Source organism: Terrapene carolina, unplaced genomic scaffold, assembly GCF_002925995.2.
Source record: "Terrapene carolina triunguis isolate 2854851 unplaced genomic scaffold, T_m_triunguis-2.0 Scaffold85, whole genome shotgun sequence".
Taxonomy (NCBI): domain Eukaryota; kingdom Metazoa; phylum Chordata; order Testudines; family Emydidae; genus Terrapene; species Terrapene triunguis.
In genome coordinates this window covers 14,271,577-14,284,677 of record NW_020664436.1, presented here as the reverse complement: position 1 = coordinate 14,284,677, position 13,101 = coordinate 14,271,577, and the positions used below count along the sequence as shown (strand labels likewise).

Below are 13,101 nucleotides of genomic sequence, written 5' to 3'. Positions count from 1 at the left end.
GGCAGGGAGGTGGTGCACAGGGACACTGGGAGATGGTACAGGGCAGAAGGTGGTGCACAGGGGACGCTGGGAGATGGTGTAAGGCAGGAAGACCAAACCTGCCCAGACCAACACATGGAAGGAGCACCCTGGTAGGTTTGTTTCTTCACATTCTTTGCTGGGGTCAAGAGTGTCAACCTCCCCCCCCTTTTTATCCAGCCACTGTGCTTTTGTTTCCTGTCATGATGCATCATATTACTTCTGTTAGTCTTAAAGGTGCCACAGGACCCTCTGTTGCTTTTTACATCATATTATAGTTATCATTACTAACTTCAGGGAGTTCACAGTCCAGAATTAAAAGCCAATATCAGCTCACATGTGAACCAAGGATGAAACCTGTCTTTATAGTTTTAATTTTTGGATTTATGGTCTTGCTCAGTTTGTCATTGTGAAACTCCTGGTTTGCTAAATAAAAACAATCTTGCCCTTTTCAGGGCTTTGTTACCATAATAATTATTATATATATCACCTTAGTTCATAAAATGATTTAACAAACTATATACAGTAGAGTGAGATGCGTCTGACGAAGTGGGTATTCACCCACGAAAGCTTATGCTCCAATACATCTGTTAGTCTATAAGGTGCCACAGGACTCTTTGTTGCTTTTTACAGATCCAGACTAACACGGCTACCCCTCTGATACTATATACAGTACCGTACATGATGAAAATAATTCATCTACCACTGAAGTGTATTTGTCTGAGGTGAAGGGGATTACTTTTGGCCAAGTACTCTAGGGCAAACCTTACAAAAAGTGTCATGGGATTGTTAATGACCGTGGAGAGTAGACAGGGGTTTTGTTTTACCACAGCAGAAAGCCACTCACAGTAAACTGTATGCAACTCAATTTATCTACGTTGGATGAACAAACAACCAAACCCCTCTTGGGATCTGACTTTGTGTTTCCAGAGGATCTAAGTAGTTGGAATCAGATGTTTCAACCAGTTAGCTGTTCTGTCTGTACAATTTGTTATACTTCATTTTCAAATATAGCTAGTCACCACTGCCAAGAAAAAGTCATCAGTGTGATATCATTAAATGAAGTGATAATGTTCATGGTATTTCAGTATAGGAGGCATTAACAAAGATTATGTTTAATGGACCACAAGTATGATTTATAACAAGAATATTCAAACATCATGAATGCTAACCTCATTATATCCCAAGATAAAAGAGCAATAACATTTGATTTCCCATAATTCTCAATATTTTTATTTATTTTAACTCTTATTCCTCCTTTCACCCCCTACTAATAACAGTTGTTATTCATAATTTGCAAACTCTAAACATTGTATTTGAAATAATCAGATTTCAGTAGTGAACAATGTAACGTTTGTTAATTAAGAAAAACGGTATGATCAATAGAGCAGTTCTACAGAAATATTTGTTGTTAATAGCTGTGATGAGAAGTTGGAAATTATTGTTATATGTATTTCTAAGGAACCCATCACTGTCATATGTAGACACCATACATAAATTAAGAAAAAACATCAACCTTCAGAATAAAGAACTGATTTTTTTTCTCCCTCCATTCAGTTTTATGGGGCTAATAAATGAGTAGTTAAATCTATATCGTTCACTTGGTCCTGTAGTCAGGGCCACTTCATGCATAAATCTTAGGGGAATGCCTACCAAAAGGGAGAAGTCTTGCATCATGATCTGAAAGTAGTAAGACTTGGTCTCATCCTGATTTCTGCTCATAATAGATTCCACAGCTGAGAGCCTTCTACTTACTGAGCATTCACCAGCAAATTAGAATCTGGGTTGTATCAGCCAGTGTTCATGTTGAAGCAGCTACTATGGTAACTTGAAGAGGGCCTTTGAAGTAGCTTGACCCTCATTTAGACACATAGGACTTTAAAGATAAGGACCAGGACTTTTAATAACTGGAATTTGCCAGTGTCGCACACAGAGTATTGTGATGTACTTTCATTGGTCTGCCCAGTGGACTAGCTGCTGCATGTTGAAGCATGTGTAGTTTGTGGGTAGACCTCTGGCTCAGGTAATTTGGTAGAGTGAGATGCAGTAATTCAGTCTCAAAATAGTTCCACATCTTCTAATATAACAATACTTAGTTCTTATGTAGTGGTTTTCATCCATACTTAGCCTTTTCTGTAAAAGCACTTTAATTTGTATGATTATTATTCTTATTTTACAGGTAAGGAAACTGAGGCACCGACCAGCTAAGCAGCTTTGCCCAAAGTGACACAGCATATCAGTGGCAGAACTGGGAACAGAACTCAGGGTACACGATTAAAAATCAGGAAGTTTAGCTACTGACCCATAATACCACTTAGAGAAAGTTGAGTGGTAAAGGTCTAGCTAGTGTCCTGGCCAACTAAAAGTAACAGGACATTTCTGGCTCCATGTCTTTCTGGCCATCATTTAATAGGATATTGGGGTTTTGCACCATTTTGGCAATATAAGACCAGACAGCGGAGAAGGTCAGAGTTCCTGGTGGATTGTGTGGCTAATGTTATTAATGCTCTGGCATTCTGCACAATTTTCACAGTGAGAATATTTTTCTGAAGACAAATCATTGTGATATTGAAGAAATCCTGCACCTTTTGTTCAGTTTTGTTTTCTCAAGTTTTGAACATCATTCAGAATGTTATTTCTAATAGGACTAGTTAAGAATAATAATATCTCCTTTGAGAAGGATAGTCCAATGGTTAAGGGCACTAACTTGGGACTTGGAAGATGTAGATGCAGTTCCCTGCATTTTTAAACTTCCTGTGTTATCTTGGGTAAGCCACTTTAGTCACTCTGCCTCAGTTCCCCGTCTGTAAAATGGAGATAATACTTTCCTACTTCATAGGATTGTGAGAATAAATACATTGAAGATTTTGAGGTGCCCAGATAATACAGTAATGGGGCCTATCTAAGTAGAGAGATTTACAGCCATTCAGTGGGATTTTCTAATGTATCTAAGTAAGTTAGGTGCCTAACTCTCATTGAAAATTGATAGGAGATAGGCACCTAACTTGCTTTTTTAGCATTTGTGACAATCCTGCTGTGATGGAGCTTAACTCCCATCACCTGCAAAGCAAGGGAAAGAACTTAGTCCTGCTCTGCACCTGGTGGGTAATTAAATAATTGCCTCCTGGCCAGAGCAGATGGAGCTAGCTAGGACTTATAAGTAGACTGAAGGATTGTAGTTGCGTGGAAGAGATTTGTTTCTGGCATGGAGAAGTGTATAACAGGAAATGAGGGTGAATGCATACTACAGAAGCAAGATAGCTCTTGCAAGTGAAACCTTGAGGTAGAGCTAACAAGGGAGCTACCATGAGGCCTGAGAGGGGTAGAAGGGCTGTTATTTTTGAAGATTTGTTTGGACTTATTTGTGCTACCCTTGAAGGGGTATAGACTTTTATGTGACTTGGCTGGAGGGCCAAGCCACAGAACACCTAGTGGGGGAGACAGGAGAAGATAGAGGCTATTACAGGTCCAAGGGAGAGCCCCAGTAGGTGGTACTAGAGCTAAAACCCCCATGCAATGCTGTGATCTGAGGGGAGGCCCATGAAGTGAGGATGTGCTACTGTGCATTTGCTATTCCTCATAATGCCCTTGTGAGGTAGTATTATTTCCTTTTTACCAATGATGAGCTGAAACGGTGTGGTGAAGTGACTTGCCTCATTAGTCTTCAGAATTAATCCCATGCTGATATGAATGGGAATGGTTTGCTCCCCTTTCAGATGAAGTGTTTCTGCAGACTCTAGGTAGGAATCAATTAGGGCTCTCAGAATTGAGGCATCTAAAATCACTAGTTGCTAGAGCTGCATGGAAATCTTACAATGAAACTACATTTTGTCAGAAAACGTTGACTTACTGAAGTGAAAGTTTGCCAAATCTATTACAGATTTGATAAAACTTTTGCTGAAACACTAGGAAGCCCACATTGCAGGGCTGCCACAGACCCTAGGAGCCAGTCCTAAGACTTCCAGGTCCATGACAGGGACCATAGCAAAGCTGAAAGCCTTGACTCCCTGCCAAGAAGCAGCTGAATGAAATTGACATTCTTGTCAGTTTCACGACTGCTATTCATTCAATGACAGCAATAAAACTGACAAGAATATGGATGTCATATTTTGTTTTAGGATTGCCATATCTTGGAGTCTTCAGAACAAAACTTCCAAATTGGTACAAAAGCAAATTTGTAAATACTGAAACTATTTGTTAAGCAAAACTCCTGAGTTTTGGCCAGTTATACTAGTTGCTTTTGAAAATCTTGACCCTAGTTTGTAACCAATTAACCAGTGCTCTACAGTATAAAATAGAAATTGCAGTGTGTATATTGTGGTTCAGAGAGCACAGTAACATTAATGGCATTGCCAAATTAGCCTTTGGGGTATTCCCAGAAATTCTTTGTTGTAGGCTTCTACTAGTTTCCATGGTTAATGCTTCCTTTGGGGCCTATTATTTTAAACTTTTTTTCTTCATCTGAGTTTAAGTTCCTGAGTCTGTGTTTTATGGATGTACACAGCAAGAGACAGTATAGGACCAAATTCTGCCAATTCTTGTGCACATGCTGAACTTTATTTGCACAAGTCATCCTGTTAACTTAAATGATTATTCACAAGAATAGTCTCACTGAAGTTAATGGGACTACTTGTGAGTAAAGTTATGCATGTGCATAAATGTGTGTGGGATCAGGACCATAATCTATACCTATTCTCATTATCTATTATTTTGTTTCTTTATTGTACTGCTACTTTTTTCCTAATGGTCTTCTGAAAATGTATTTTATACTCAGCTGATTCTATTATTCCTTTTTTTTGCTCTCCACTGTTTCTCTATATGTATTTTCCCTTCTATCATTCTGTGCTTCTTTCCCTTTTCATGCTGCTTAATTCAATCTGTTTTCTTTTTTTTGTGCTGATGGTTTCTTTACACTTTGACATAACATGTCAATGCTCCCAAGCTTTAACATCTCATAGGTTAATGCTGCTGTTGCAAGAACCTGAAAGCAATATGTCAAATGGTGCCCTACTAGAGCCTAATGTAGAACTAGTGAAAATAGGTCTCTTTTCTTCTTCCAGTTGGGATTTCAGTAATCATATAAAAGACAAGTGTTGAACATCCTTATATCTGTATGGGAATATCATGTAATTGATCAGTCTTTCTGATATAATAAAGATGGTCTTGGGGGGGAGAGCGAAGTTAAGATTCATAGATATTAAGGCCAGAAAGGACCAATAGATCATCTAATCTGACCTTTTGCATAACAGAAGCCGAAGATTTTCACCCAGTAACAACTTGTATTGAGCCCAATAACTTGGTTTGACTAAAGCATATCTTCCAGAAAGGCATTTAGTCTTGATTTGAAGTCTTCAAATCATGGAGGATCTACCACTTCCCTTAGTAGCTTGTTCCAATGGTTATCAATTGCTTTTTTTTGGTAGTTTGATTACTGTTTGAAATATGTATTCACCCGTGACACCTTCATTCCCCTACCTGCATTTTGCAATTTAACATTTCATATATAGGATTACACTACATTTAAAATCAAATACAGAACATTGCCAACACAGACATGAGTGAGACCCCATCCCAAAATCATGAGGTTTAAAAAAAAAAATCACAATTTTAAAGCCAAAAATAACCCAGGGTGGTGGTTCTTTGCTTCTGGATTTTGATCCTGTAGGTTACTCTTACATCCATTTCCCAGCTTTTCTTTGTAACATGAAGGGCTAGAAATGTACTACTTTTTTCAATCAGAGATACAAGGGAGGTGAGGTAATATCATTTATTTGACCAGCTTCTATTGGTGGAAATGACACTCAAGCTTCACAGAGCTCTTCTGGTCTGGGCTAGGTTACTGGCGCGTCTAAGATAAAATCTGAATTTCTGTTTTTGCCCTGATTCCAGGAAATGGGACTTTAAGAAAAGCACTAAATATTGCAAAACTTATGATTAAATCACAAGAGCTGGCAATACTGACTACAGGTAGCCTAAATTAGTGTAACACATACCTTCTTCTGGCTCCATCCACATGTGTTACACCTATGTCTACACTAGAGACCTTACAGCAGCACATCTGTACTGATGCAGCTGCGCTGCTGTAAGATCTCTTGTGTAGCCACGGGAGAGAGCTCTCTTGTCAACATAATTAAACCACCCCCAACAGACAGTGGTAGCTATGTTGGCGGAAGAAGCCCTCCCACCAACATAGCGCTGTGCATACTACCACTTATGCCGGCTAAACTTACATTGCTCGGGTGTGTTTCTTTTTTCCCCTCCATAAAATCTACACCCTTGAGTGACATAGTTATACCAATATAAGTTTGTAGTGGAGACCAGAGCTCATTTAGCAATGTTGGGAGCCAAAGCATAGACAGGCTGCTGGCTGCTATTGAAATTTTAAGCACTGTGGCCCAGGACTTCAAAGGTATTTAGGCACCCAAATCCTATTGAAATCTATGGGAATTAAGTCCCTAAATATCTGAGGATCTAATCCTTTGTCCTTTAGGTCTTCTCAGAGCATGTAGAATCAATACAGTGCTCAGGCCCTGATGCAGCAAACCACTTAAGCACATGTGTAACTTCAAGTAATACTACTGAATGGGAGAACTAATGTGCTTTAAGTTGCACATGTACTTAAGTGCTGTCCTGAATCACAGCTTTAAAATGCATTATGCAGTTTTCTGCATGTTTTCTAATTTTGATAATTTTTGCACATTACAGCCACTCGATTTCCCCCACTCTCACAGGCCTTGGGAGACAGACCAATTCTCGCTTACAGACCGCCCCCCAACCGGAAGCAACTACACACCACAGAAACACTAACCCAGGAACCAATCTCTATAACAAACCTTGTTGCCTTCTCTGTCCCCATATCTACTCTAGCAACACCATCATAGGACCCAGCCACACCATCAGGGACTCCTTCACCTGCACATCTACTAATGTGATATATGCCATCATGTGCCAGCAATGCCCCTCTACTATGTACATTGGCCAAACTGGATAGTTTCTTTGTAAAAGGTTAAAGACATCAGGAATGGTAACATACAAAAGCCAGTAAGAGAACATTTCAATCTCCCTGGACATTCAATAACAGATTTAAAAGTAGCCATTCTTCAACAAAAACAGACTTCAAAGAGAAACTGCAGAGCTACAATTCATTTGCAAACGTAACACCATCAATTTGGGCTTGAATAGGGACTGGGAGTGGCTGGCTCACTACAAAAGCAATTTTCCCCTTTCTTGGTATTGACACCTCCTCATCAATTATTGAGAGAGAACCACATCCACCCTGACTGATTTGGCCTTCAACATTGGTTCTCCACTTGTAAGGTAACTCCCTTCTCTTCATGTGCCAATATATATTTATGCCTGTATCTGTAATTTTCACTCCATGCATCTGAAGAAGTGAGGTTTTTTTATGCATGAAAGCTTATGCCCAAATAAATCTGTTAGTCTTTAAGGTGCCACCGGACTCCTCGTTGTTTTTTTGGATACAGACTAACATGGCTACCCCTCTGATACTTCATTATGGACTGTATACACACAAACTTTCAAGCTTAAAGGTTCAGCTTATATTTGAGACTGAAGTAGACAACAAAATTTAGTTATGTTTATAGACAAAGCCATGGCTGACTTTTAAGGCAATTGTGGATTTTCTGGAGAGAGAGATTTTCTTGTTTCCATGGTGCATACAAGTGCAGAAATTTTGCAGATTAACTCTACCTCTAGCTCACTAATTCAACAAGAAATTAGCTGGTTTGTAGAAAGTTGTCAATATTTTGTCTTCTGAACAATGCCAAGTTCAGATTCACAATGCTAAAAGGGATTTGCAGCACTCATACAAATGATCTTTTCTCCAACAGTAGTTAATATGCTGTTCAGAAGAATTTGGGTTTTCATTCCATGTCTGTACGCTAATTTTTTCACATCTGAGATTTGCTCCAGTTTACAAGTACTTTTATGTGGTGGGAACAAATATATATTCAGTGACATTTGCAATAAAATTTGGCAAAATGGAGTCCATGTGAGGAGCTTGATCCACTGGTTAGCATAGCTCTGCAATGGACCTGTTGTGTGAAAAGTCCCATCAATTTTTTAAAAGTGGCTTCTAATGCTGGATGCCCAGCTTTAGAAATCTAGGGTCTGATTTGTTTTCCAGAAATTGTAAACACCCACAATTCAAAATGAAGTAAGTGGTAATGGTGGGTGCTCAGAACCTCTGAAAAATAAGGCCACTTACTTAGGGACTCCAGTATGGATTTAGATGTCTAACTTTAGGCATTCATGTATGAAATTTTGGCTTAGGTAGCTAAAGTACAGCACCCAAAGTTAGAGGCTACTTTTGAAATTGTTCCTCTTAGTGTCTGTGTCCCTCTACTTCTTTATCTGTAAAACAGAGATAAAACAACCAATTCATTGGGCTTTTATGAGGATTAATTAACTGATAAATGTACCGCATTGAATATGTCAGATGTGGCATGATATATAAGTGCAGAGTATTGTTCGATTGTAGGCAAATAGAAAACTCAGGTGCCATGTAGCACATGGGCTTCTAGTAGCCAGTCTTAATAAATGATGATACATAAGCAATAACACATGATGAGCTTTGTGTGTTAGTCAATAAATGGACACTCTATCTGTGGTGTGATGCTCACATACTGTAGTGTTCTACGCCATAGAAGGCCCTAGATAAAAGCTCAACGTACCAAAAGTTGACATTCATTGACTGACACAGGCATGTGCAGAAGATGTGCTATTGTATTTATAAATAATTATTTTAAGACCAATTTTTAAAATTCGTAATCCTTTTGCTTTTCCCCCCCCGCTTTACATAGACTTCCTCTGAAGGGCCAAAACCAGCACTTCAGAGAGGTGAATCTGAAATTGTACACTAGGCAGAACATGTGCGTTTTACCCATAGACCAAGCATTGTCAGCAGAACTCTAGTGGTTAAGGTACATACATATACAAAAGTCATACTTCTAAAACCTTTGTTTCTTATAAAGTAATTGCATGAAATCCAATGTAATCTTCTGGATTTTAAGGATTTAAAGAATAATATTTTTTGGAATATATTGTGCCCTTCATCCTAAATGACTTTACAAACGACTGTATTATAGCACAATGGCATCTCTTTATAGTTAAGGTTGAGAGTTCCTTATTGTTTAAAGGATGACTATTCTAAGAGCTCCAAAATCCATGTGATTACGGAGAGAGTCTCAAAACACACTATGCCTCCTGGGCGTGTGGGGTAGGGCCATGGGTATGGGAATTAGAGGTGCGGGGGGTGCTGCAGCTCCCCCAGGTTTTACGCAGGGCTCTGCTCCTGGCCCCGCACCCGGGGTACTGGCTGCAGGTCCCATGGTAAAGGGGGGCATAAGGTAAAAAGCTTGGGGACCCCTGCTTTACAGTTTCACTGGCTTTCAGCACCCCCACTATAAAAAGTGTGCCAGCGCCACTGAGTAGGGCTTGTGCTCCAAATTTGGGGTCATTTGAGCGAGGGATTCCTATGATACTGTCTCCCTAAAATCAGCTGTTAACAAAATCACTTGGTTCTTCTAACTTCTTTTGTGCTCACCAGGGGCTCAAACTAGGCTTAAAATCCTCCGCAAACTGATCTCAGCTGCTTAAGCTTTATCTCAGCCAGGGTGGGGCAGCCGCCCAGGATGTAAAGCCACAGGGGTGGCTTGGGCTGGCAATGCCAGGCAGTTCAGGCCAGCCCTATGTGTGTGGGGGGCCCCATGGGGAGACCCCCCCAACTCACCTCAGCATGCCACCCAGCCTGTCTGGGTTGGGGGAGTGCAACCAAAAAATCTAGGGGGGCACATGACTCCACATGCCTCCCATGCATCGCCTCTGGTATGAGGTGCAGATATGCTTGTTTGCCCTGGATGCTAAAGTGCTTAGTTACAGCTTTGATGTGTGTCTGTGGAAACACAACACAAACAATGCACCTTCTCTTAGTCTTTTCTTATGTCTACTTATTATGCCACCCACTTACAGAACCATTCCCAATAGCTATTGCTGGCTCCAGGGGGAGGAGTTAAGGGTGAGCTGGGGGATGGTGTGTTCCTTAACTCTGTATTTCCTGGGTTTCAGAAATTTGTTTGTATTGCCTTAACTCTTCAATTCCTGATTTTCTGAGATTTGAGTAAAAAGAACAGGAGTACTTGTGGCACCTTAGACTAACACATTTATTTTTTTCACACCCCTAAGTGATGTAACTGGGTTGATTTAACTTGTTAGTGTAGACCTGGCCTTAGTTTGGTGGGAATTACAGGTGCTCAGTAGGGGCCTGATCCAAGACCCATTGAAGTCAGTGGAAAGACTTCCATTAACTTCAGTAGGCTGAGGATCAGACTTTAGGTGCTCGGCACCACTAAGGATCAGGTCCACCTAGATATTAACCATAGCTGAAAGCAATGATGAAAACAGTTTAGCTTTAAGTGGATACAAGTACAAACCACGTTCAGGGTTTTAGCCAGTTTTTGAAAAGGTGCTACGTGGTGCAGTTTTGTAGTGTAGAGAAGGTGTAAGACACCAAATACAAAGTAATGCGTTTGGAGCCTGATACAAACCTATTTCTGTGAATAGGAGTCTTTCCATTGCATTTAGTGTACTTTTTATCAGACCTGTAGGCTCTAACTGTAGACCAGACTATACACTGATGGAGAATTGTAATGTCGTGACAATGGAAGAAGCCAAATTGGTAATAAGTTACAGTAAAGACAAATAAGATGTTAGTGCCTGATCCTCTCCTGCCTTGTACTTTTTATAGCCGTTTACACTTGTGTAGAACAGTGGCTCTCAACCATTACAGACTACTGTACCCCTTTCAGGAGTCTGATTTGCCTTGCGTGCCCCCAAGTTTCATGTCACTTAACTACTTGCTTGCAAAATCAGACATAAAAATATAAGTTTCACAGCACACGATTGCTGAAAAATTACTTACTTTCTCATAATTATATGGTAAAAATAAATCAATTGGAATATAAATATTATACTTACATTTCAGTATGTAAATTCCAGAGCAGTATAAACAAGTTATTGTCTGAAATTTTTGTTTATACTGACTTCACAAGTGCTTTTTATGTAGCCTGTTCTAAAACTAGGCAAATACCTAGATGAGTTGTTGTACCCCCTGGAAGACCTCTGCGTACCCCCTAGGGGTACGCATACTTGGATGAGAACCACTAGTGTAAAATATATATAAATGCTACCGAATCAGAATTCTCTACTCTCTGATACTTGTGATAGCATTTTACACCTATTTTCACAGATATAAATTAATACACAAGGAGCAAGACAGAGGAGGATTAGGCCAGTAAGTTGTATCAAAAACATTAATATACACAAAGAAATACAGTATTTTACCTATGTAAAATTCCATGGTGAGGACTCAGTAGAGTTATTGCATCCATTTTGGGGAATAGCACATCTGTGTGAACAGACATGTTCTGGCATGGGTCCAGAGAAGAGTTACCAAATTGATCAAAGTGGGGGAGAAAAAAAAATCAAATCAAAACAAAAAAACCCCCTCATAAGTAGATGCAGGAAGAAAGAAAACTAGATGAATGAGAAAGAGACAAAAATTAGAAGGGAAGGAGACCAAGATAAGGAAGAGAAATAAATTGAGGGAAGGAGGAGGAAAAAGAAGATGGATAACAGGAAGAACAGCTAGTCTGCTGAGAGCAATGCAAAGAGAGCACTAAAGGGCGATGTATCTATCCCTTAACAGGTGGAGGGATTGTTGCTATGATGTGGGACCCTTTGAACAGAGGAAGAAAGTAGAAGGAGAAAGATGAGTCCTTTCATCTCTCCCTTCCCAAAAAAGAAAGAGATCCTCAAACAAAGAGGTGTAAGATTAAAGAGGCAAAGAGTAAGATGTTTAAAGACATAAAGGAGCGGAAAGAGAGACTGACATAAGACCTGGTGGTAGAATGGAAATGTGTGAAACCTAAAGTTAGGGTAAATAGGGGGAAATTCAGAGAAAAGTGAATTGTTCCATTTTAGGGTGGAGACTGTATTTGAGTCTTTCTTTCAGATGATATTTAAACTAGAAATAAAATTCATTGGAGTAGCTTGGTGAAACTTTTTTTTGTTTTTGTGTTTTGCAGAAGCCATAATAGCAGACATTCAGAAAAAGATTACAGATGCTTTTGAAGTGTTCGACCATGAATGCAATAAAACTGTGGATGTCAGGTTTGAAAATCTTTTCTCATAGAAATATTATGGAATTTTTTTGCAGAGCAAAACACCGCCCTAAATCCTAAACCACTTTAACAAGAAACAAAATTGAAATAATGCCCTGTGATCTTGATTCTGTAAACATTTATGTACATGCTTAACTGGACTAGTGTGAGTAGTTCCACTGATTTAAGACTGGTACTGGATTAGGAGCGGAGGCAGTGGGCTGACTGGGCAAAGAGACTGACCCAAGGAGCTGGGGTTGAGGAGAAATGGGAGTTAGTTGGGCAAGGAGATAGGGATGAGGAGCCCAGGGAGGGGAAGACTGTGGGTACGTCTACACTACGGGATTAATCCGAATTTATATAATTCGAATTTGGGAAACAGATTGTATAAATTCGATTGTATGCGGCCACACTAAGCACAGTAATTCGGCGGTGTGCGTCCATGCACCGGGGCTAGCGTCGATTTCTGGAGCGTTGCACTGTGGGTAGCTATCCCATAGCTCCCGCAGTCTCCCCTGCCCATTGGAATTCTGGGTTGAGATCCCAGTGCCCGATGGGACCAAAACATTGTCGCAGGTGGTTCTGGGTACAGCCTCACCCCTCCCTCCCTCCCTCCCTGCATGAAAGCAACGGACGGCAGACAACCATTTCGCGCCTTTTTTCCTGGGTGAACACTGCAGACTCCATACCACGGCAAGCATGGAGCCCGCTCAGCTCAAGACAGCAGTCATGAACATTGTAAATACCTCGCGCCTTATCGTGCAGTTTATGCTGAACAAGAAAACCAGGCGGAGAGGAGCAGGCTACAGCAGCGCGGCGACGACAGTGATGAGGCTATAGACATGGAATTCTATCGAACCGCGGGACCCGGTGCTTTGGAGATCATGCTGTTAATGGGGCAGGT

At 40.3% G+C, this 13,101-nt stretch overlaps 1 protein-coding gene across 1 annotated transcript in view; it reads left to right on the top strand.

Annotated features, from left to right (window-relative positions):
- EFCAB2 (EF-hand calcium binding domain 2) overlaps positions 1-13,101 on the top strand; it is a 43,757-nt gene that overhangs the window by 5,510 nt on the left and 25,146 nt on the right. Inside the window, exon 3 of the mRNA XM_026649514.1 lies at positions 12,123-12,207. Coding sequence (XP_026505299.1) covers positions 12,123-12,207 — 85 coding nt within the window. The remainder of the gene's footprint in view (positions 1-12,122; positions 12,208-13,101) is intronic.